At 35.0% G+C, this 24,908-nt stretch overlaps 4 protein-coding genes across 5 annotated transcripts in view; 2 read left to right on the top strand and 2 right to left on the bottom strand.

Moving 5' to 3' along the window:
* Window positions 1-158: 158 nt before the first annotated feature.
* Window positions 159-1,707, bottom strand: Arr1 (arrestin 1). The gene has a single exon (XM_066742661.1). The coding sequence runs from the start codon at window positions 1,653-1,655 to the stop codon at window positions 531-533; it is 1,125 nt and encodes a 374-aa protein (XP_066598758.1). The 5' UTR covers window positions 1,656-1,707; the 3' UTR covers window positions 159-530.
* A 612-nt stretch (window positions 1,708-2,319) lies between these two features.
* LOC136782897 (erythroid differentiation-related factor 1) lies at window positions 2,320-7,852 on the top strand. Its single transcript, XM_066742654.1, has 9 exons — window positions 2,320-2,853; window positions 3,143-4,181; window positions 4,582-4,992; window positions 5,073-5,864; window positions 5,939-6,118; window positions 6,187-6,563; window positions 6,637-6,955; window positions 7,319-7,619; window positions 7,709-7,852. The coding sequence occupies exons 1-9, from the start codon at window positions 2,821-2,823 to the stop codon at window positions 7,845-7,847; spliced, it is 3,591 nt and encodes a 1,196-aa protein (XP_066598751.1). The 5' UTR covers window positions 2,320-2,820; the 3' UTR covers window positions 7,848-7,852.
* Window positions 7,853-8,311: 459 nt separating this feature from the next.
* The window catches only part of mspo (M-spondin), a 163,098-nt gene continuing 146,501 nt past the window's right edge, over window positions 8,312-24,908 (top strand). The window contains exon 1 of the mRNA XM_066742657.1: window positions 8,312-8,388. The gene's annotated coding sequence lies outside the window, so the exon portion shown is untranslated. The remainder of the gene's footprint in view (window positions 8,389-24,908) is intronic.
* LOC136782899 (putative serine protease K12H4.7) lies at window positions 9,518-15,578 on the bottom strand. 2 transcript variants are annotated; one of them, XM_066742660.1, is made up of 11 exons: window positions 14,841-15,578; window positions 13,553-13,630; window positions 13,285-13,466; window positions 12,982-13,165; window positions 12,850-12,898; window positions 12,474-12,609; window positions 12,327-12,393; window positions 12,038-12,251; window positions 11,818-11,950; window positions 11,546-11,715; window positions 9,518-11,465 (listed from the first exon to the last, which is right to left on the bottom strand). In XM_066742660.1, the coding sequence occupies exons 2-11, from the start codon at window positions 13,553-13,555 to the stop codon at window positions 11,356-11,358; spliced, it is 1,248 nt and encodes a 415-aa protein (XP_066598757.1). In that variant the 5' UTR covers window positions 13,556-13,630; window positions 14,841-15,578; the 3' UTR covers window positions 9,518-11,355. The 2 variants fall into 2 exon arrangements, with proteins under 2 accessions (XP_066598757.1, XP_066598756.1); XM_066742659.1 differs by having other exon boundaries at window positions 13,553-13,974.

Genomic DNA, 24,908 nt, shown 5'->3' on the forward strand with positions numbered 1-24,908 from the left:
GTTTTTATTTAGAAATGATTTCTTATTTACTTTATTCCGAATTTACTATTAATTAATATAATCTGAATTAACTGACTGCTCACTGCATCCCGTCTGGTTTATTAGCAATAATTTAAAGGAAGAGGAACATCAATATTGGGAAAAAATGAGACAAACAATAGTACATACTTTATTTATATTTGAGGTAAATTATTATTTAATATTATACAAGGTTCGTAATTACATATTAACAAATACATAGTGTGAATTTTTCTTCTTCAATTCTTACCTGTTTTTTACATACAACATTATTATAAATTTGTCATTCGCTGTTATACATATTTAGCACCGCGTAACTTCAGGATAACAGTAATTTATAGCTGTAGATATTCTGAGGCTGAAAAACAGCTGGTGAAAAACTTGCGGAAAACTAAGTTCGTTTGCTTTATCGCTTTGAATATTGAAGCTGAGAAAAGTGAAGACTGTTGAATGTAAGAAAAATATTGCCAAGTGACACCGTACGCCTTTCTTTAAATAGTGATCCTTGCGATCTAAGCTTTTTCCTTTTCCGGAAAGTCTTCAACCATTACACTCTCGCTCGTCATCAGCTTAACTCGGTCTGTAGGCTTGGGTCGCATCAGAATGAAGGGCAACTCCGCGGACAGCTCGCCACCCAAGGCGCCAAGGTAAAGCTTGACCTTGACGGCATAGGACACTACGATACCAAAAGAGTCACGCACATCTGGCGAGATGAGCAGAGTACTCGAAGCCAATTCGTTGTCCTCTTTCTTCAATTTGCCATCCAAAGCTATTCCTCGACGATGCTGATTGTTCTCCAGTTCCGGTTTCAAGAAAAGAACCTTTTGAAGATTAGATCCAGGGTTAATAGGACAGCCGTCCTGTGTTTCAACAGCATCGATCATAGTACGAAATTGACCATTCTGAAAAATCACCACGTCTATACCTTGCTGCACCAGTGCCTTAATCTTCTTAACAACTTTGTTGCTATTATTGCGCACACAAATGTTCACGGCTATCCGTTCACCGTGATGGTATAGTTGCTTGTCCAAAGTGACTTCAAGCTCCAATTCTCCAGGACTCAGCAAGAAGTCCTTCCTGACAACGGTGCAAGGCTGACGGCCTTGCTTAGTAGGCGTATACTGAATCTTTCGAATACCCATTATCACTGTGCTTCGCTTGTGGGTGATGTCCGTTTCAGTTTCACCCGAGTAAACTTTAACGTAGTAGCTGACGCCGCAAGGTTCCCCAGTTTCTTCTGGTCCTGGCTGAAGGGTCACACTGGACGGTGCGGACTGAGGAAAGTTGAAGGTGAAAGGAATCGCGTTAGGACCTAATTTTCTCAATAGTCTGTCCTGCAATTTTGTCAAGTTTGTTTCCATCTTCTTGATGGGCGGGTAAAGCTGTTCCGATACTAAGTACAGGTCTTTTTGAAAGTTCAAGCCCATGGTTTCATCCTCCTCTCTGCCATATCTGAAGCTGCATAATAGTTGAGCCCAGATTTTTCTGCCACTGTTGACGTAATCCTGGTCCAATAGTACTACACCATCTACTGGTTCTACTCCGGACAAGTAATCAATGAAGTCTCGTTTCCCGAGGTAGACAGCGACCTTGCCGTTTGGCGACGATTTCTTGAAGACCTTGAAATTAACCACCATTTTAGTAAGTGATCTGATAGTTCTGTGTAAATTCCATACAACAACTGGATCCAATCGTTCTCCAACAGCGTCCTTTATAGCGTTCGGTTACCGATGATGCTAACCTTTGGAAGGCTTCCTAAGCCGATTAACTACGGATCGCGGATAAAAAAGAATATTTGCCCCACACAAGGTATCCCCGAAGTATTTTTAATGTTGCATATGTATCATTATGATAATGCACCAATCTTATTTACTTCGCGGTAAAGCGATGCAATTTGGTATTTCAATTAATTTACACTTGTTTGACATTTTATTCTGTAATAAGGGCCTGTTGTATTCTTTGGTATATTTATCACTGTAGGATCTTCTACCTAATACCATTAGTACAATTATTTTAATTAGTGATTTGTACCAGAATTTCAAATTACAACTGTAATTGGAAAACATACAAGCCTTTTTTATAAAATAAAAGAATCACACTAAGTGGTTTATATAAATGACACACATATACACACATGTACTGAAGTCTAATGCAATTAAGCGACGTATAAGCATATTACGTACAGAAAAGAGGAATCTACTTTAAAGTATATAATCGGCAACAAAATAATACTTGAATTGTCATTTTATTTTTGAATTTTTTGTTACTTACATAATTTTTTACCTAGTGAAGCTGCTTTAAAGTATTTATGATACCTTATATCTTTATCGGAAATAAATTAGACACCGAAAAATATCCACGGAGTTGTAGTTTAAAAAAGTGCGCCTAAATTTAGTACGGTTACTGCACGTTCGATGTCGTGTATAGCTTCCTCTCTTTCGGTATGTTACTCTTGGACCTTGGTGATGTATACATATATATATATGTATACACACATTATCATCAAAACTCACACATAGAAGAAACGCAATGTACACAGTACACACACACAATCAAGGATTCATGGGAGATGGGAGTGGGCCTGGGAAATGGGAATGGGAGTTATGAGAGTGAAGTAATGGGGATTGGGGACCCAAGGAGCCCGCGAGCGCGAAGAGCACGCGCATATCAAACGTACGAAGAACCGCTATTCACCACCACCTAACCCTGATTTCGTTTCATTTGAGAATTCTAGTTACTTCTAGAAGTTTTCGATCTCGATGACTGTTTTTAAAAGTCGTGTGCTAAAGTTTTTCATACAAAATGTCAGAAAATACTGATAACAGTACTAATTCGGTAAGATTTAATAGTTTTTATGCGAAAGAAAATTCAATTTTTTTCTTTGTTTATAATATTATTCTCCAATTTTTTTATCTTGCTACAGTATTATATCATATAGATGTATGTAATCTGATACGTTTGAATTAGATATTTTGCTAATGAAATTAAGCTCGATGATACAAATAATGTTTTAACTCTTATTTAATTATTATGTATAAAATTCTTCACTCTCTTAAGAACTGACTTTGTAAAATTAAATTATATTCACTTTTATAGTATGCCTCATATTATTTAATTATTTCAGATCAATCCACTAATAGTAGCTGTGCCTCCAGATTCACCAAGAAAACCAGTCAAATCAACTGCCGTAGTTAAGTACTCCGCTGTTCTAACTCCAGCTACATTTGCTCAATTGCAATGTAATACAGATCTTAACCTACCTCCTAGCACTTGGTTGAGTAGCTCGGCAGAAAGCTATGGTTTACAAAGCGTTTGGTCGCAAAATACAGGATTTTCTAGTTTTCGTATGGCTCATATGTTTCCAGACTGTGTTGGTGAGGTAGATGTTGTATCTGATGCAGAAAATATAAAGAAGCTCCTTAAAATGCCTTATAATCATGGTGCGATATCCATGATGGTTCACAGAATAGAAAATACTTTATTAATAGATGATTTTGATATTCACAAGTATTTCATAAGACAAGCTGAAAATGATTGGGAATGGTTAAAAAAGTTTTTTTATGAACACATATTTCAAAATCTAGGTGAAAAGGAAAAGCATTTATTCCGCAAGCTCAATACCAGAAACATCTTGCAGCAGAGGAACTTAGTTTCTAAATTTTTATATCATTCTTTAGTATTGAAAGATGGGGATGAACAAAGTGAAAAACCTCCACTACCAGTAAAAACATTAGATCCAGTATTGCCAGAACCAACACAAGAAGAAAAAGTACCAGACCCAAGCTATAATCATAATTTTGCAAGAAATGTTGTATGGACATTTGAAAATATTCAAATGTTGATTGGAACTGATATGCCAATATTTGGAGGAAAGACACATCCTTGTATAAGCTTAAGATTGAGAGATATGTCCAAACCAATTAATGTACTTACTGGAATTGATTACTGGCTAGATAATTTAATGTGTAATGTTCCTGAAGTTGTAATGTGTTATCATTTGGATGGTATTGTTCAAAAGTATGAACTTATTAAGACTGAAGATTTACCAAACCTAGATGAATCTAAGTTTAGTCCTAAAGTTATTAGAGATATTGCACAAAATATATTAAGCTTTTTAAAAAATAATGCTACCAAAGCTGGGCATACTTATTGGTTATTTAAGGGTAGGTATTTATACATACTAATAGCATTCTTTACACAACAATGTAAGATTGAGCTGCCCAATAGTTGTGTAATATTCCAGAGAAAGTTTTGTATTAGAAGTTTTTTTTTTAAATTTCATTATAAAATCAACATCTTTGAATGTATTTTTCTAATTTTCTATTATAAAAGAACACTTTTTATGGTGGGATGTTGATTACTAATTTAACTTTACTTTTCAATACTTCTTTAGTATTTTTTTTTAGATTCTTTACATAAATTGGCAATTTAAAATACACAAAAAATGTTAAAATGTCATATATAACATAATAATATCTATTTGGTTCTTCATAGAGTTAACCCTACAAAAAATTAAACAGAGTAAAGTGTAAGTGTGATTTAATTAATTATTTGTTTTAACAGGTAAAGACGATGATGTTGTAAAGTTGTATGACTTGACATCACTTTGTAACGAGGCCTCTGATGAAAAAGAACAAAATCCATTTACAGTCCCAGTTGCAATGTTATTATATAGGGTTGCACGTAACATGAAGTATTCAACCGATCATCATAAGCATCAAGGAACAATTAGAATGCTTTTGCTAAACTGTATTCATTTATTACCAAAGGAAAAGTATCCACAAATTTTAACATCTGCACACTTTATGCTTTCTGATTTGTATATCCCTGCTGGTACAGATCCTGTTAATCCTAGATTAGCAGATGAAAGTGATGAGGAAGATGTTCAGAGTGAATGTAGCACAAATCCAGATATAGATCGAACTGAGGATGAAGAAGTCGATTTAGCTATAAAATCTTTAACATTAGCTAACAGTAAGGAAAATTGTTTCTTTTTATTTCAAATATTATTTATACACATATACTCAAATATGATTTATAAACTGTTATTTTAGTTAAGGAACAATCAGAATATGAACAATCTAAATACAAACCACCACCAATAACTGGAACTGTTGAAGAAAGATGTCTGGCTGCTTTAGAACACGTTTGTCATGGTTTAGAATGCTTAAAGTATTTCCCAACTTCTGGCGATTCTAGCGATGATGAACAAAAGAGGCATGAAACGGAAGAACAAGAGAACAAAAAATATGAAGAAGATGATCACCCTAAAATGGCAAAACCATTTCAAGCAATTCCTATGCCTTATACGTCTTTGAAGATGGATAAAGGAAATAATGAAACAGAATTTGATTGCTTGGTGAACAGTCCGAGTCAGAAACGAAAAAGTAAACAGAAGAAAAAGAAAACAGATAAAAACATAGTAGCTGAGAGTGTTAAAGAGAATACTTTATTAGTAAAAGCAACTACTGAAACTTTACCTACGTGGCAAGCACCAAAAAGGAGTGACAATGTTAGCTGGAATGCTCATTTGAAAACGCTCCTATATGAAAAAGCTTCCTTAGTTTTTGCAGTGTTAGCTGAAAATGAATATGTAAATAAAAATTATGGAGTATCCTTAAGGCATATGCTGGTTGTACTACGCTGTCAAAAAATATTAGAAGTTTTTTGTGGTGTAAGAAACGATAAATCTCTTAGTTACTTGTTAGGTCGTGCAGGTGATTGTTGCTTTATGACTGTACAAGATTGGGGTACTATTGACAGGCATAGAAAAGATTTTAATACAAAAAGTGCAACGGAAGAAAGGATTGTTGAAGAAATATTTACTATGGAAGACATTGATATGAGTAAGACATTTTTTTTCTATATAATTTGATTTTATTGAATGTAGATTCTTATACATTTTTAATTTTTTCTTTAGATGACACAGAGTTTCTACCAAAGCATTTAGAAAGCTTAGAATCTACCTTACTTGCATCTTACAAATGTTATGAAAAGGCTTTATCTTTAGAATTGTTCGAGGAAGACAGAAATAATTTACTGCGCCGTTTAGGCAATATTCATAACGAATTAGGTGTTCTTTATATGAATCAATCAGGAGGTAAATTAATCTGTGTGCAACACAAATTTTCGTTTATAAGATATGCATTAAATTTATTTGTTATTTAGCTCGTTATCAGCAAGAAAGTTCTAAGGACCAATCATCAGATATACCTCCTGATGTTACGGAATTGTTGACTCGCTCTTTGACACATTTGGAAGCAGGAATTAAGTCCTTTGAAGCTGTTCATGATGAAGTTAATTTAGCACTTCTGCACTCCAACAGTGGAAGGCTAATGAGGCTTTGTGCACACATTCACAACAAACAAAATACACAAGAGCAACACTTTTACAATAAAGCTCTTGCTAGTTATCAAAAAGCCTTGCAAGTATTAGGTACTAGAAAAACTAATCCCGAAATTTGGGACACTGTTACCTGGGACTTATCAACAACTTTATTTACAATGGCTACGCTATTACAAGATTATCCAACTGTTAGTGGCAAGGTATTTATCTCAGTTACTTATTTTTCCACTCTATTTAAGCTAGAAGTAGTAAGCATGATTTATTCTTCTGTAGACTGAGGAAGAAATGGAAAGAGAAGTTATCGAAATTTTGCAAAAAGCATTGAAACATTGTGATACAGAAACCGTTGGGTCACGTCAACCTGTTTATCAATTTCGAGCAGCGACAATTCAACACAGACTGGCATCTTTATACCACAGAGTTTACAGAGAGTTGGAGCCTGATGTAGACAACACTAAACGTAAAACAAGTTTACAGTTGTGTAAACTGTATTATAAGAAAGCAGCAAAATTGTTATTAGCGCTAGAACAATCTACTGAATTTTTAACAGTTCAAATGGAAAGAGTAGCATTATCAGAACATCAAGCAAGAAGTAAGTTAGTATTTAAGTAAAATTCATATCTTTATTAGGTTGTATCAGTTCACCTGACACGCTATGTGCTTCGCCATACGGTAAAATATCTAGTAAAACTAGATTTAACGCGAATAAAATTATCTTCGCTATTACATTAAGCTAACTAAATTGACACATACTGTTAAAATCTGGAAAAATAACTAGTCTATTATCTCAGTTGGAATATGTAATCTATAGACTCGGTAGAATCTCGCGACAAGTAGAAAAAATGAAGGTACATTTAAACGAGAAACCGAGTATAAACTTTTCCTCATAGATCAATATTACTTTAAAAATAAATACTTTTAATGAAATAAGATATTTTTCATTTTTAAATTTTAGCTGCTACAACCTTTACTGGTAAATTAAAAGCATATCAAAATGGAGTTGAGTTAATTCTACAGTGTAAACCAATGGTAGAGATGTTACTTGAAAAGCACAAGTCAATTGTTCAGAAAACTGAAAAAGAATATGAAGAATGTAGAAAGAGAAATGACACAGAAGAAGAAAAAGTGAACGATGATAGCAAACTTACAGAAGATGAAGAAACTCTTATAATGCTCTTGGAACAAAGACTGCAATTTCTACTAAGGTCTTTAACTAAACTGCTTGTTACACGAAGCTCATCCTGCAATAATAAAGAGTATGTTTAAAATTTCTCTTTAATACTTTACACATTAATATTTCATGTATATAAGTTTTTTATAATGTGTTATAACTTCTTGATTGCAGGTACGACTCGCTCGCCAATTTATATAAACAATGCTATAGTCGTACATTAAGATCAGGAACGTTACTTGGTATTAAGTTAATAGAACATATAGCGCATATTTTGCAAGATCTTAGTTCAATGTTGCAATTTGAATCTTAAAGTCTTTAATTGAAGATGAATATGTTATAATTATGCATAACATCATGTCAAGATTAGTATCATCTTCAAAGATTTTATAGACATTTTTAAGGCTGTTGTATGTTATTTAATGTTATTTCAATACTGGCATGCGTGTGTTGTAAATAATAACGCTGGACGTTTAAAAATATTTTTTATTATAAACAATTGTTTTAATTGATCATTTTTGAATGGAATTTAATGACTTGAAAATTTCTAATTTTATGGTATGTACATAAAGATGCTTGTATTTATCTATAATTTTAAGAGAAAAATAAAAGTGGATTCTTATATAAAACGTAATATATGTTTTTTTTTATGATTTCAATCCTTTATATAAAGGCAGTATTATCCCGTGTGGAGTGTGGAGTGACGCGCCACGTACTTTGCGGCTAGTGAGAGGAACACGATGTGACTCAGTGACTGACAAACAGTCGAAGCGTGTTCCATTTGTATTCACTATCCACCGCATGTCAGACGCATCACACCAGTCACACCACATGCCGTTTATTTGTACCTTCAGGTATATTATTACTTTACCTAATTGATGAAAATATATATATATATATATATAAGTCTAGAATATTTCAATCAATTTTCCAAAGTTTTATTCTACTGTCAAAAATATACAAGACAATTAAGATACTCAAGCATGTGAGATGAAATACCCTGCTACACCGTGGCGTACACATCAATACAACGAAAATATATCAAGTAAGAATTAATGTGGTGTAATATATATAAAGCACATATAATAGAGTCAGTCATATAATCATGGGCAGTATCAATAAACGAATCTTAAGCTTAGTATGCGGTTTTGACTACGATCAATCGTCTTACTTTAACCTTCAACACAATATTTAACGTAGTCTTTGTCTTAAGTATTTACTAAGTTAAAATTCGATTTCTATTTCGTTTATTGATACAGCCTCATATGTATACTGTCAGTGCTGCTTATTGTCAAATTTTATAAGTTTTTAAGTATAGTTTTTTCGTATATGTATGTATACATTTGCACATTTTCAGTTCACTGTATTGTTGTGTTAGTGTGCCGGGAGTCTATAGTAATAAATAAGAATGAGAAAATCAATTATTCATGTCGATTAGTGTTAATGAAGGCAAGAATAAACGACAGTAGACACACGTTACTTGAAAGTTTAATGAAGCTAAAAAATGAGTAGTTAAATGTAACGATTTGATCTGTATTTACAATATTATTCAGTATTACTTCACTTGAATGTATTCTTTGTGAGAAGTTAGAACGATATCAAAAACAAAACAAGCTACAGACCTATATGTGTATATCCCTTCTCCTTGCAGTATCTTATTGGTCAGCACCGAGCACGGTCAGCACCTAGACAATCAGTGATATGCAATCGTCCAGTGGCTCTCAAGTTTTTGTATACACGGCGTTCTTTAAATTTTACTTGAAAATATTTCAGCAAACGTGATCACATTATTATTTCCAATTTCGCGTTTTTCTATCAATTCGATCACCCACCATGTATATTATTATAAAAAATAAGAACGTTGGTATATTAAAACATGATTGAGACTTTGAGAGTTTGTATGATTAGTGAGTATAGAATTAGAGTGATAAATGTAGCAAAACGAATATATAAAAATAGAAAAGTTTATTCATATAGTGTGTGTTTATTGAAACAATTGCTTTCTTTCTTATTAGTGTTTTAAGATGCACAAATGATCCAATAATTGCATACTATAAAGTTTGATTTGCATTTTATATTTGGTGAGAGTAATGGATGTATTAGACTTGGACAATTTTTTCTCTTCCCTTTTTTTCTCCCGCAGCGCAGTCAGAACTTGACACGTTAGGAGCTATGCAAAATCGTGAACTGTCTTAAAGTACAATTTTAATTTATTCAGTGGCAAGTCTCAAGTGTCCGTACTTTTCTTCAACTCACCTAATAATGTAGCCGACCTTTTCCCTTATTACTATAGAGAAAAAATCTTTTATATATGAAATCACATTATCAATTTTTAATACAAAAGTACAAATTTACCATATGCACGCTGCATATAAGTAAAGATTGAAAGGATATCAGCTCTATAAAAAATTATTTTACTTACATTTTGATCATTTAATCTCGGATATAGAGCATTAAAATGTAAGGTTACTTGCATTCTTTAAATTCGAACTTTCTCTGAACCACTAAATTTTGTATTATATTAATTTTTCAATGGCTTAAATTCGTCAAGATTATTAAAAAACTGTAAGTTGAAGTTAAACTTTGCAGTATTTAGAAGTAAAAGAAGCCTTCGACCAATTTCGATTAGTTTGTGCAGAGAGGGGATTAATAGGATTAAAGGAAGGAAAAAATGAAGAAAAAAAGGGAACTCCCGAATAAATTCTTTAATACAATAAACGTATTCGATACTCGAAGGCTCAATATCTGAGAAAACTTCTGCCTCGAGGCCATTCTTCTTGAATACCGAGTCCTGTGCGCATTGCAGGAGATGGACCCTTCATCTGTTCCTAACGACGTTCGTTATTTGTCTGGTCCGCACTTTTCTCTTTCCAGATAGGCTCAGCTGACGAAAATATTAATCCAAATGAAATTCTACGCGAGAAGAACTTAGAACTCATCTCTTACAAACTACGCAGTTTTTTTCTTGTATTTCCTATATTCGTGCCCAGCGATGTACCGAATTAAGGTTAATTATTAATTTGCAGTCGAAGAATAAGAGCAGTACACAACTTATTACGCGTCTACAATATAATCTAAGGTTTGCTCATTTCATCAGCTCCCTGGTGCAGTAGGCTGCTTGTGATTACTTGCAGAAGCGAGACAATTAAATTGCAGAATGTACAGAGGAGAAAGACCTATTAGGCGAATTACATAATGAATCCGTCAGACAGCGAAGAAAAAGGGAAAAATGCGGTTAATAGCGACGGCTCGTCCGGTCGGCTGGTTTTCTTTTTCAAGAACGGACGATGGTATTTCGTTGTTGGACAAAAGAATCCGAAGGGGACTGCGCTGGGGGGGGGGGGAGGGGGAGGGCCTTGCCTCTCTCACGAGCGCTTCCAATTCACTGCCCTCTCTTCAGCTAGATATCGCAGACGTTGGCATTCTTATCTGTTAATGACCTTGTCATCGCTACGCTCCCTTGCGTTGAAATGTAAACACAGGTTCTGCCTATGACATTCGCGAAGACAACGATACAATCTCTCATCGCGTCAAAATCACGTTTTATCCACTTGTATTTAATCAATTTCAGTTATCTTGATAGATTGTTACCATCGATCAATAACTCTCTCAAACATAACTTCTTATTTGTATTTCCTTCATTCATTATACCACCGATATAGTATCGTTGCTTTCTGTCCAATATCCAAGATTTAAATGCAACATGTATAAAATTCTTGCCTCTCTTTGTTTCCACATTTGATATTTTTGAGATTTTTTATGTAGTATTTTGTAATTAAGAATTTATTTCTATGCTCTATACTCTATACGTGTATATGATCTTATGAAGTAATCCATTGGTCAAACATTTTACGGACTTTAACCCTCGCATTTCTCAAGTCTGCTACGTCACCATACGAATTAGGATAAAGGTCCTTACAGTGGGACGAACCTATATAATGAAATTTAAGCACAACATTAGTAGTTAATAAATAAAACGATTGTATCATAGTAAGTATAACCAAATATTACCATTGATAAATATAGCTGGAGATGATTCGTTCAAGTCTTCTAAAACTGAAAGTGCATGCCACGGATCAATATCTCCGTTGGTAAATATCACATTGGTAACTTGTGGAAGTGGACCTCCGTACATTATATTTGTTCTTTTAACTCTTGAATCTAGAAATTGGCTGTTGTAACTGTAGAGAAGATTTTGTGGTAAAACTTTTGATGCAATTTGCACCTTTATCATGAAACATTTGAATAATCAAAAGTGTATAAATATAATCTAAAAGCCATACCTTTTTCCGTACAGATCGATGCACAAATTTGTAAAAAAGTTTAAGGGAAAGAGAGTGCCAAATACGGATTTAGACGAATTGGTCGTTGAATAATAGCCGTACTCTGTGCAAGTTTGGTGATACCACAACCTCACTAAAACAGCAGGCTGAGTTATTATTTACATTCATTTCTAGAACGTCGAGCAAATTATATACCCATGTTTATTAATAATTCACGTACTATTATTTTTCTCTGCTGCATCCCAAGTAGTCTTTTTCATATCATCAGTAAATGTTTCGTAAGTATCATTCAAACAATTTGTACTTTTAAAAAGATTAGCTAATCTTTGTAGTGGCGTGCCTAAACTGGAATCCATCATACTTTTACAAAGCTTTTCAATTTTCGTTTTACCACTTTGATCAACTGCATCGTATTGTACAGCATCGGCGAATTTCTATATATAAAAATATCAAATAATGTATAATTTATGTTTCAATGCACTAGCTATTATGCTCGTATCTGTACTAACATCAGCTAGATTACTCATAAAATACGAGACAGAACTAGGATTATTTGTTTCTAATATGCTGCACATGCTGCAAACGTAATTAATTGATTAAGAAAATTACACGAAATTGTAAATATTTGTTTAAACTTATGATGTACAAATGTTTACTTGAAGTAAGTTTTAAGTTGGTCCGGACCATCCCTCTTAGAAATCAAACGTTCCACTTCCATGAAAGCTGATTTAACATCAGCAGCACATTGTTCGCTATATCTTATCAGCGATCTTGTAACTACTTCGTAATACTCTAAACAAGAAAATGAATATTAATACATAAATTGAATAGATAACTTTTCCAAGAAGAGCTAATGAATACTGTTTTATATTTCTTTGATTTCTGTGCACGCGGATGGGAGATGTCTTAGAGAGTCCTAACGTTACTGAAGATATAATTTCATTAACTAAAAGCATCCTGAGAGCAAGGAAGACATATAGGTCAAAGAAGCTTCTCAATTAATTACTAATAAACATACATAAATATACTTGCCATAAAAGTCGGCTTTTGCATAAATCGGAGCACTGCTGGCATGGGCCCCCTGTAATAAAGAATTGCCATTAAGACGATTAACTATAGTGTATGTATAATATTTTCGTTTAAATATTTTCAACTCTGGCATACTTGAATTAAATGTGGATATTTGAGTCTACTCCATACGGCTATGCTACCTGCGTAAGATCCTCCAAATACATAAACAGGAAGATTTTTAATCTTCTCCTCGTCTTTTCTCTTTTGAATAAAATATGCCAAGTCAGCTAAAGCTTGATCAACGTTCAGATATTGTAAATTTTCCGAACTTGTGTCACTGAAATATAAATTTAATGAATATCTTGATTTTTGTTGAATTAACGATTCTGTGAATTTTTAGTTAAAGTTAATTAAGGAGTTCTGAAACATTGGTAAGATAAGGGCGTCACGCTATACCTTGTAGGTTTACTCGAGCCATAATAACGGTGTTCGGTATAATACATCATAGCATGGTGAGCAGATGCAATTTCATACATCAAGCCAGCTTCCAAAAAACCTGTCGATATTGCCCATTCACCTCCAATCATAATTAAGATAGGGCCTTGGCCGTCCCAAAATTCAGAGTTTTCATAATATCTCTTCAAGTAAAATATAATTGCGAGATATTTTTGTCACTTGCCACAATTATGAAGTTTAAATATTTAAATAATTAGGAATGACCTACCATTTTCCAAGTACGGTTGTCTCTATGATTGAAATGGTCCAGAGGCTGTTCGATCCAGTTCTCCCGAATGTAAAAATTCTTGAAACGGGAATATACAACAGGCTCTTCCAAGCCTTCGTAAGAAAATCCACGAAAACCAACGCCGCATACCAAAGAATTAATATTGAGTAAAATAATCAAAAAACAAATCGAAAGCGACACTTGGTATCCTTTTAAAGAGGCATCCATTCTTGATCAGATCTATCGACACTCTTTTCGATTTTGTCTTTAAATTCGGGTTTACAACGATAATTTTAATGCTTTCGACGCATTCACCCGTTTTTAGTCGATTAAATTAAACCGTAACCGGGAGCAATTAAAACTCTCCGTAACAACAGATGCCACTGAAATAATGCCGATAGACGAGTTGTTGCGCGAATCACCTATATCAGTGTCCGATAACGATGGAAAAAATCGTTTTTAGACTTCCTATAAATCGTTAGATAAAACGCGCAACAATTGGACTTCAGCTGCTCAGCTTAAATAAGATTGTACAGATTTGATGAAAAATTCGAAACACCCAATATTAAAAGCTTATTAGCTTTCGGTTACTGATAAAATTGTCTATCATTCGTATCAGGTGTCAATAATTACTACATAGGAGGAAATGGGTTAACGAGACAACCGCGTAATTTATCACACACATTACTGCAATATTTATCTATGGTTTGGTGAATTAACACATACCGCTTTAATTTTTACTAAAGTCATTTGTCCAATTCTACACGGCAGCTTGATGTAATTTATTCATTGCAGAATAATTAACGTAGATGATATATCAAGATTTATGTAAGATTTCTAAATATAATTCATTGATATATACCGAATAGACAATTTTGATTGAAAATTCTCTGTACCCTTGCGATATTTGACGTTTATGAATGCATAAAAGATAGGCAAATTCCTGTAACCTGTTCGCCATTGTTCATTGCGCCTGATAAAAAAATTTATTCTGCTTCAGGACGTTTGGCTACTTTGTCAAATTTTACTTGGTAGCTTTCAGAGCGACGCTATCGACATTTCCGGTTGACTGCAACTTTACAGGAGATGCTTTCGTATCGTCGACGTGCAAGTTACTCTAACAATAAGACAAATTTGATTGTATCAATCCCAGAAAGGGTGAATTTTAAAAGGTAGCTTCTGTTAAAATTAGTATAATGCTTCACACCAACATACGTTAGAAATTAAACCTTTCCTACAATTAAATTTACCTGATAGATAAGTATTATTGCAAGCGATAAATATTTACCTGTGATAATTCGTGAAAGCAAATGTTGTTTCATACACCGATCAGACGCAACAACTATTATTATATAACGGTTTTCTATAGATATTTCACTCGGCACGATTTTCATCGGTGCTATTCATCATTGTCATTGCTGACAATAATGGCGCAGAAGAACTTATAGTCCCGTCGGTTGAAGCACGCAGTGCGTAAATCTTCGGAGCACGCACAGATGTACCGAAACTTTCACGTTATTCCAACTTACTTTTGTCGGATAACTACACGTCAAGAATTTAAATTATACCTTTTGTGTGAAATATTTATTCGAGACTGATTAAACCTAAGCTCAACCACCTTGTATAACTGAATTGAGAAATATGGCAAGAGAGAGCTTTCGACTGCAAACAGCTTCTACGACTCGTATCGTTAAAATGTTAGACGGAATTTCGTACGAGTCCATTTTTTTTAAATACATTAAATAAACTAGTATCGTATCTCGTATAATTCAATAGAAATGCAATGAACGAAATAGACGTAGTAAAATTTTAATCGTGTATGCTACGAGGGTCTCGTATATCAGTTACTCGCAATGCGAGAGTTTCTCGCAGTGCCAGTGCCAATCTCCATAAGTTCAATTTTGATATACTTGAGAGAATAGACTCGTAACTCGTATATCGATGTTGAAATTACTGGGATTAAACGACGTGAACATTTATGGGCGCGAAGCGCTCTAACAGTTCGCGCTTTTTAAATGAGACCATTTTAAAACTCTGCACGTACTGTCTGTTTATTCAAATTTCCAACACATATGAAACTTTTCTCTCTTGCTCTCTCGCGGGTCCTGCGCGCTGCCCCCCCCCCCTCTTCCCGCGGCACTCCCCTTTGCACCTTCTTCCCATTCCGCTGTACCAACCTCCGCCAAGTCGCTCGCTGCTACCTTTAGGAGTTCTCCAACCATATTTCAACGCGGTGGCCCGGGGCCCGTGTGGCGGCCGCGCACCGTGCGCACCGCCGTTCCTCTTCGGAATTACAAGTGCATCCTGCTGCGAAGTACACGTACCCACTTGCAATACACGATATAAACGCCACCTTTATCGCGCTACTATCATTCCTTCCTCCTCATTCTTACGCAATCAATATCTTATCCTTTCCAGCTAAACTTACCTTATTGTTACTGCCCAATCGAATATCAATAAACTTGTATCATTTTTAGTTTAATCTTTACTCATTTGTGATGTTTCCAATTTTAATTCGATAATTGCATTGATTTATTCTCAAAAGTTTATCTATAATAATAGTCACGAGCTTCTGAGCTGTCTAAGATTGCTAAGCATGTAATTCGATCGATTATTCTGCCTCATTTATATCTTATCAATTAATATTTTTCGATGGACGCGTCGAATCGTTTGAGCTAATCAAGATATCGCTAGCCACCTCTAATTAAAGTCAACATAGCTATCGGTAATCAAAATATGGAGAGTCATTTATCATTGAATTATGTTGATTTTTAAGCCCAAATACAAAGTAAATTATTTGTATTCTATTAAGGTTATTTTATTTTGCCACGATAGAGGGACGACAAGTAATCATTGAAGTATCTGTTAATTTTAATTCGGATTATGAAAATATGCAACAATTTTTCAAAACAACCATTACTAACAGCATAAAACTATAGAGTTTTAACGTTGTATAGTATTGTAGAGAGATGCACGTATTTCAAAATAAGCATCTGGCAAATGTCACCTTCTGTGACAAGTATAAGTAATGATATTTGAAGCTTTGGGATGCACAGTAGTGTGTTATTAATATTAAAGAAGCTTTGTTGCGACTGTAAATTTGGACGTTTTACTTATTATTATTTGTAGACAACGTCTATGATCTCGAAGTTGTGGCATCGAGATTAAATGTTCAGATACAATATATTTTCTTAGGCAGATGTCTGTAAACAGTTGTAACACCGTAAGTTGACAAACATTTGCGATATATTATGGCACAATAATTTTTGGTAAGCTGTTAGTGTATAAAGTGGATGTATGAGAATACACACGAAAATGAACAACATCCGATTGCTTCGGTTTGATAGTTAATTGTTGATCTTTAGAAGGAAACGTTGATGTAATTAACGATACATGGTGTAGAAACAGCAACGCCGATGTCGACATGGCTGCATTCCTCGACACAGTGAGTTGCTCCCAAAGGGCTTTACGCATCGGGTCCATTACTAAGCCTTTCACGCAGCAACAAATTCTAATTTAGCCTACTCACCCGCACTCACCTGTAAATTAATTAATTAATAACCTTACTCCTATGGGATATTTGCTACTTTTTATTTGTCCAGACACCCTGTTTACAAAATTATTAACTTATACGTCTTTATTTATTATTAAAATAACATTGTTAATATAATCTTTTGTGCAAAAATATAGTTTACGAAAAGCAGCAATAATTGATGGATGTATATAGTCGTGTCGTATGAAAATTGGAATCCATTTTTTGTCTTAGCTATTTAACGTCTAATATAAATTTATATTAAATTTCAAAGAGAATTCGTGTTAACAGAGCGTGTAAAGGAATTAAGCATTTACACTGGTAATGTAATTGTCATGTTGATTTGTTCTATGAGGCCACCATTGCTTTGTAGAGAAGGGGAGATCAGCTAAATTATACAATGTTCTTTCTTTTTATATGTAGAAGCAATGCATAGATGAAGCAGCAGCTTCGATTTACGTAAAAAAAGTAGCGTCGAAAGTGAAATTCAATTTTCAATAAATTCCCGTTCTTTTGTAAATGTGAGGACGCGAGCACAGGTGAAACAAATGAAGTTCGATTTATGATTCAATTTTCGGAGCAGCACGAACGTATTGGTTGTGAGAATCGCGTGTTCTCCACTTCATTCTGCCCCTTGCAGCTTCTACGTGCTGGCTGCAACCCTCCCATCCCTCACCACTATACTACCTTTCAAAGTGGAATTAAGCCATTCGTCTCACAGTCGTCCAGCCCCAGGCGCGATTGCTCCATTTTAATTATTTCGACTTTTTTTAATCAATCACTTTTTGCCGATGAAATTCGACAATAAAATACACCACTCTACGAAATACACATTTAATTAAACACATTTTATCGTTATTTACCTAAAATATTGGTTGTTATTTCGATAATTAATCATCGAATCGAATTCGTGAAATATATTGTTATTAATTAGTCAATGTTTGGACGAAGCTTTGGTTTATTAAGAAATTAATTTCGGGGAGCAAAAAATGTGTGATATGTCAAGTTGCACGATTCATTTCAAAGTTATCTGTTTTGACATCATGGTAAATTGGTTGTTTCGCGCTTTGAAGAAAAATATATGCACAACCTCTTTAATCAGTACTCGTAGTGCCATAAACAAGGTTCGTCAGGTACAACGACTCGACGTCTGAACGTGCAAAATCACGATGACGTACAATAAACATATTATTGGTCGAAGACAGAGAAGAACCGTCAGGTGACTCCCGGCCTCTTTCTCTCTCTTGCTTCTATTACCTCCCTATCTGAATTCATTTGCTGGTGAAGGAGAGAAACTGCGAGTCACTTGATTGTCCCTCTTTTTCTATATCTTTCACCAATAACGTGCTAATTGTCAACCGTCACGATTTGTGAACTTTCAGACGATGGGCAGTTTTGTCTGACGAATCTTGTATTATAATTAGTCAAATTCTTTGTCAATTTTAACTTTCAAAGCTTCAAACCTCTAATATCTACTAGCTACTCAAACTGAAAATAATTGAAATATTCATGTTTTACATACCTGATTTGAAACGAGATATATGGAAATACGTAAAGTATTGTGAAATGTATAGCAAAATGAAAGTAGCAAGAATATCTTTTATAGGATGATGCGATTAAGAAGCTCTGAAAAGAAATTTTTAGATTTATCATTATAAAAATTTGTAATTTGCTTAAAAAAGCAGTGACATGTAACAGTACTGCTTTTTTTTTCATATACCTATTTTTTATTCGTTTGTTCTTTTTCTTTTAGCTGAGCTGCGTTATTAAAAAGAAAAACAGAATGCCACCGGGGACCGCGTACTCCCACGGTTTTTATCGTGTCCCAATTGGGGAGATGGACCATCAGTACCGTGTACCTGCGGATATGGAGGACCGATTTAGGGTAGATTCTACTAAACAGGTCCAAGTACGTCCGCAACAAACACGGCTTAACTGGTCCAGATTCTCCTACAGTAGTTTCGCCAATAAAAGAAATATGCTACCGAAGAACCCGTTCCCTCACGGTTACTATCGTGTCCCGATTGGAGAGATGGACCATCAGTACCACGCTCGTGCGGATACACAGGATCGGTTTAGGTCAGATCCCATCCAAATTGTCCGAGTACGTTCGCCACAAACAGCGCTTAGCTGGTCGAAACTCTCCCACGGTAGTTTCGCCAAGAAAAAAAAACTCTTAATCACGGAACCACAAAAAAAGACTACCCCTAGACACGCTTTGCCTAATATTATGGCATTATCATTGTCCGAAACTGTACCCAAGGGACAAAACTTGAAGAATAGACAAGTTAAGCCCTTCAAGGACTCTAAAAATTTCAGTCTTCATACGTCAGCGAGGAAGGCATGATCTTGTAAAAATATTTGTAACATTTTCGAGTCAATAGAGAAGGCACATTTGTTTTTTGTTTTAATCGATACTATTATTATTATTTTAATGAATTTGTATTTTTTCATTTTACCGCTAGATTTCTATTAAAAGGCATTCTTTTACTGTTTAAAAACCGAAACGTTTTTTTTTATTAGTTCTCGTGGTTACAGAGGAAAAGTTATTAATTAGTATTACTACTATTGTTCATGTTCTTTAATACTTGCATTGAAGCAAAAACTATTATTGTTTTAGTTAAGATCATATTTAGTATATACTATTACTATTTTACATTAAATTTTTTACGGTACATCGTTTTTATTTATGGATTTAAACATAATAGTATTCGCAATTTGCACACCTACACAGCAGTAGCATTAAGTTATGAACGTGCAATAATTCATACGCATAATTCCAGCGTTGACTATCGGTAGATTCTGTCACTTTTGCCAGACTTTTCTTGTTTATGTATGCAGCTACATATTCTCACCTGACTGCCAACGTGTAGGTTTGCAAGGTCCCAATATCGCATAGATATGATGATTAATTTTTGTTTGTTAGTAACTATAGGTAAAATGTTCTTATGTTCTATCAATTAATTAGATGTAAGATTCATTTTTTTGTAATTAAGTTGTAATAAAATATGTGTAATAATTAATGATCTTTACCAAGCAAACTTCCTCTTGTGGTTTAATACCTTTATAATATTCAGCGTTCGTATATAGGAGTTCTATGAAGGATTTTAAAAGAGATTAGATTTACAATAATTTTTTCTTGAATTTCTAGCAACTTTATTAACTATTTAAGCTCTACCTAGAATACAGATTAATATAATTTATCTAACGAAGCGAATTAAAACAGATTATCCTTGGCAGAAAGCTTATCAAAGTGGGTTTAACGATGTAGCTAGTTTCCTCTATAATCCGACAAGATATAGAGTTTTTTTGAGGTACAACGACTGCAAGAAGTTTGTTCCTCGCTTGATCGCTCATTGGATTCTTGGGGTTTCATGAGTTATTCGATAGACTGATGAGGATATGGGGAAAGGGACGGGGCAGAGCAATTAGCTTGCCGTTGCAAGGGCCACCACATTCATCCTCGTTACCGAGGATATTAAGTAATAAGAAAGAATAAAGATTCTGTCGGCGATATTGCCGAGGCGCGGGTCGTACGTGATCGTACGTAACAGTTGGTGGAGCGGACAACGACGCGACGAATCCACTCGTTTCGGCTCGGCTCGACTCAGCTCGGTTTTCTCACGATTTCTTATATGCTTCTGCGTTAAATGAGAAATAATTGCTGCTAGAAAGATGCCGGACCACTCGCTTATACGCGCAAAATTCTCCTCACGAAGCTCGAAATCGGACGAAATTCGAAAATACAAGATTTGTAGCTTCCACCTGTGTCAAATGAAGTCATATTTTTCTTTCCTATCCATCTAGTCGACTGCATTCCTCTATATGTGTATCTCTATTTCATGCTTCGAATTTTTTTAATTAAAATACGTTATTGTATAATTTAAAAAGTATACGTGTTAATTATTTTTAATTTTCATTTAGATATTTTTTTCTCGAATCATAAAGAGATGCGATAACAAACCAGTTATTCTTTCAATTCGAGATTCCCCGCTACCTTAATACGTATATTACTTATATTTAATAGTGCTTAAACATTTTATTTAAATCAGTGGAAATTTGACAATTTGGGTCTAATAAAAGTATAAGGTTATTAAAGTAGTATTTGGATAGGGGAGGGGGGGGGGATGCTGTATTCAAAACATTCATTGCACCCGACTGTACGCAAACTCATCCAGCGCTTTTTCTCCAATAAACATGTTGAGCGTAAAAAGTTTAGGGTGGCTTTTGGTGGTTCTTCTGAGGTTTTCTAAATGTTCAGTATACCTTCAAGCGGCTCGGGATGCTGAGGGGAAATAAGAAGAGCTCGGATCGTAAACATGGGCCGAATTCCACGGTCCGTTGCGACTGTAGAAGCCAGTTCGTCAGATCTACATATATTCAGCGGTGCTGTTACGATGCTCCGCCAGGCCGTTACTACACAGCCACTTCAACGACGACGAGTAACTGCAATCGACAAAACCATCACATCTCACATCTCGAAAACCCACATTTTTATCCTGTCTTCTCCTGCGATTTGATCGCAATACTTTTTTTCTCAATTGATTACTTGTCAGCGGTTGGTGTTTCTCTTTTCATCTATCTTCACTACTATGTCCAACTATTTCTGCCATAAATCAGTTTTTCTAAGATTTTAATTTATCGTTTCTATTATTATAAATTTTGCCGCGTTGAATTATATTTTAGCTGTCGAGCTTATGTGGTTAAGTCCGTTAGTATATATATATGTTTGAGCGTCAGGAAAACTGGCGGGGGCAGCTTTTCGCGAAGAAGCTCGGCTGAAATTTTCGTGATCGTGACAGAAGGTCGAGAGGATTTCGCAAAACACATTCGGGACTGTAGAAAGTTGCAAGAAACTTAGCTGCTCAGCTACAATTTCGGCCAGCTCGTTTCGCAAAACGAGAATGTCTCGGGTGCATGGAAACGGGATAAGCACAGGCGGGAATTGGATGGCATTCGATTGTGGTTGCGAGCCAGTTCGAATGTTCTCGCGTGAATGATAATGTCCTGTAACTGAATTATTCTGCCATGGCCAATGAGCGAAGCTTTACGATTTCCCGAAGCTCGAGAAAATCGTTCATAGCCTCACATATGTGTGAATCTTTTGTTCGTTCTACTCGCTGCTCTTACTGCACATTAAATTCTCTGCTTGGATCGGTCACGTCGAGTAGTAAACCTCCTTGTTCGGTCAGACACGGTACGTTAGGTGTAAATAATTAATTCTACGAATTGCATAAAATTGTACCGCGTCTACTATTTCTTCCATTGTCTTTTAGAAGCTGCCGAACAAGTATTTTGGCATCTTTGTGTTTTATATTTTAAATGGCCAAAGTCATAAAAAGTAAAATCTCGTTATCCTAGGAGGTGAACATTAAAGTTAATGGAAACGTATACATATATTTCAGACATGTTAGATGAATATTATAAGGCGGATTTTGTGGCCTGTACGTTAGGTATATATCATTCATTCGACGTCGTAAAACACGGGCTGCCTACGGATTGGTCGAGACATAGTTATCCTTGCCAGCTCGCCCAAATAAGTTGGCCTTGACTGAATTATTTCGCAAAGGTACCGGACAAATGGACGTTTACGAGTGCTGCGCCCCTACGAGAGCAAAGCCTGCTATTTTTCCTTCCGCACGAAATTGTGTCGATATAGCCTTTCTTAAAAACAGCGGATAACAATTTTGTGACGAGATTTATGTGGTTTTTACAGTTTTCATATATATGTATCCTTCTTAAAATAAACTTTTGTTCTTATAATTAGAAATGAATGGTTTCAAAAGTTTCGTTATTTGTCATTCCATTTTTCCAATTTTTATTGAAAAGCTTGAAGGTATCCTTTTGTACATTAGGCGAGAGAAAGTGCTTATAAAGTAAGAGAAAAGTTTGTCTCCGTTTCTATTAACTTGCCGTGCCCTTAAGCTTATCTTCTACTTGGTGTGTAGTCGTCTCTAGTCCCTTACATCTTTCTCCCCTTTCTACCGGAATCACAAAAGTTTTAGAAGGAGACCAAGAGCCACCATGGTTAATGTTTAATCGCAAGAACTATTGGTAAGGTAGATATGGCAACGGCAAACAATGTTAAAAATGCCACTATAAAAATAAACGCATAACGAGATTCGAGGAAGAAGGTAAAAATGAATATAGAGAAGAAGAAACGAGAGTTAAGAAAGGGGGGAGAGAGCTGGAATAAGTTAATAAACGATAAATTCCATAGCTTCACGCAATCCAGACAAATGAAAAGGGGGAAAAATAAAAACTAAGGAGAGCACGCTCTCTTTTTTCATACTCTTCTACAATAAGCGATAGTGCTTTGGCTCACGAGAACTTGCATTTTGTGAACATTTTATGTATACGTATCTACTCGAGTAAACAACAATTTGAAGACATATTTCCTTCGAATTGGATTGTGAGTAAAAATTGCTTAAAGGAAAGAGAAGGAGATAGTAATATTTACCTTGCGCTTTGTAATCGCACAAAGAAAAACATAGTATGTTATATGTACATACAATATAAGAAGAGACGCAAGCAAAGAGCAGAATAAGCGGATATAAAATAAAAGCAAGATAATTTAAAACACTAAAGTAGGACTTGGTAGTGAAATTATTTGAAGCATTTTTTAAAAGAAGTGTCGTAAAAGTGCTATTAACAGTTGGAATTCATTTTGCATGAGATTGCAATGGCTACTTGAAGTATAAGATGGAGGAAAGAAGGAAGTAGGGAGTGAAAAGTTTTGGAGCGTGCAAGACTCGTGTTTTTTGTTTCTGGTTGAGGATACTTAACCCGTATTCCAAGGGTGGCCTCAGCTGACAAAGCTGACGGCACACCGGGCACGCGTCCTCGCATTCAGCCTCTTTCTTGCATTTCATCTGCAACTCCACTTCTCACTCCTTCAGTCTCTCTTACTAGCTCACGCTACCTCTTGATGATATCCTGAATTATGCAAACTCTTGCTGTCCAGCTACTTAGTTACCATCTTGTAAACCCCTTTCTTACTTGTGCACGCAAACACCCTTCAACTATTGTTTATACTCAGCGGTTTATGCTCCAAATTTCGCTTTCTTAATACCATTTTTCTTATATTCAATTAAATATGGTATTTGACATTTTAAGTTTTTACCACCTCTTTGATAATTGTACGTACAAAGAGTATTAATCAGCGGTTCGTAAAAAACCTTATAGTTATCTTCGGATAATAAATAAATTTCTCAAGTAGTACGTATTATGTATGTGGCAAAGGTATCGACAAATGTGAGAGATTGAAATGGAGAAGAGAAATTGTAAATTGATTCAAAGTGCGACAGAGATGAACGCAGCGGGGTCTTCTTTCATCTTCAGAGCGTAGGACAAAGAACGGTAAACAATGAGGGCGTTCTTAATGAGAGAGCTTCTCTGCTACTATGTAGTACTTGCCCCCGGCTCACCGTGTTTTCGACATTCGCGATATCTATATATACAGTGGTCGAGTTCGTCACAGCACTTCTTTAAAAGTATTTCTTCTTCCTTCTGTGCCATAGACTTTTTTTTTTCATTAAAAAATTCAGACATTTTCAGAAAACTAATCATACCTAATTAGATTTTACCCTACTTTTCTTTCTATTTAAAAACTGTCCATTAAGCCTGAGTAATTTATATATTTATTCCAGTATCCTCGAGCGATAAAAATAATCGATGGAAGAAAAAATAAGCAGAAATAGAAGATTACATAAAATCTATACACTTCAACAATTTACCCAATATCAATTCATCATTTGGTTAATGAATAAAGTTTCATTATAAAAAATTCGTTTAGTTTACGCGAGGGACCATCATCGAGGCAAC

The sequence above is a fragment of the Prorops nasuta genome, unplaced genomic scaffold (genome assembly GCF_024137725.1).
Source record: "Prorops nasuta isolate Cenicafe-Biocafe unplaced genomic scaffold, Cenicafe_Pnas_1.2 PNAS00030, whole genome shotgun sequence".
In the NCBI taxonomy this organism is placed as follows: Eukaryota; Metazoa; Arthropoda; class Insecta; order Hymenoptera; family Bethylidae; genus Prorops; species Prorops nasuta.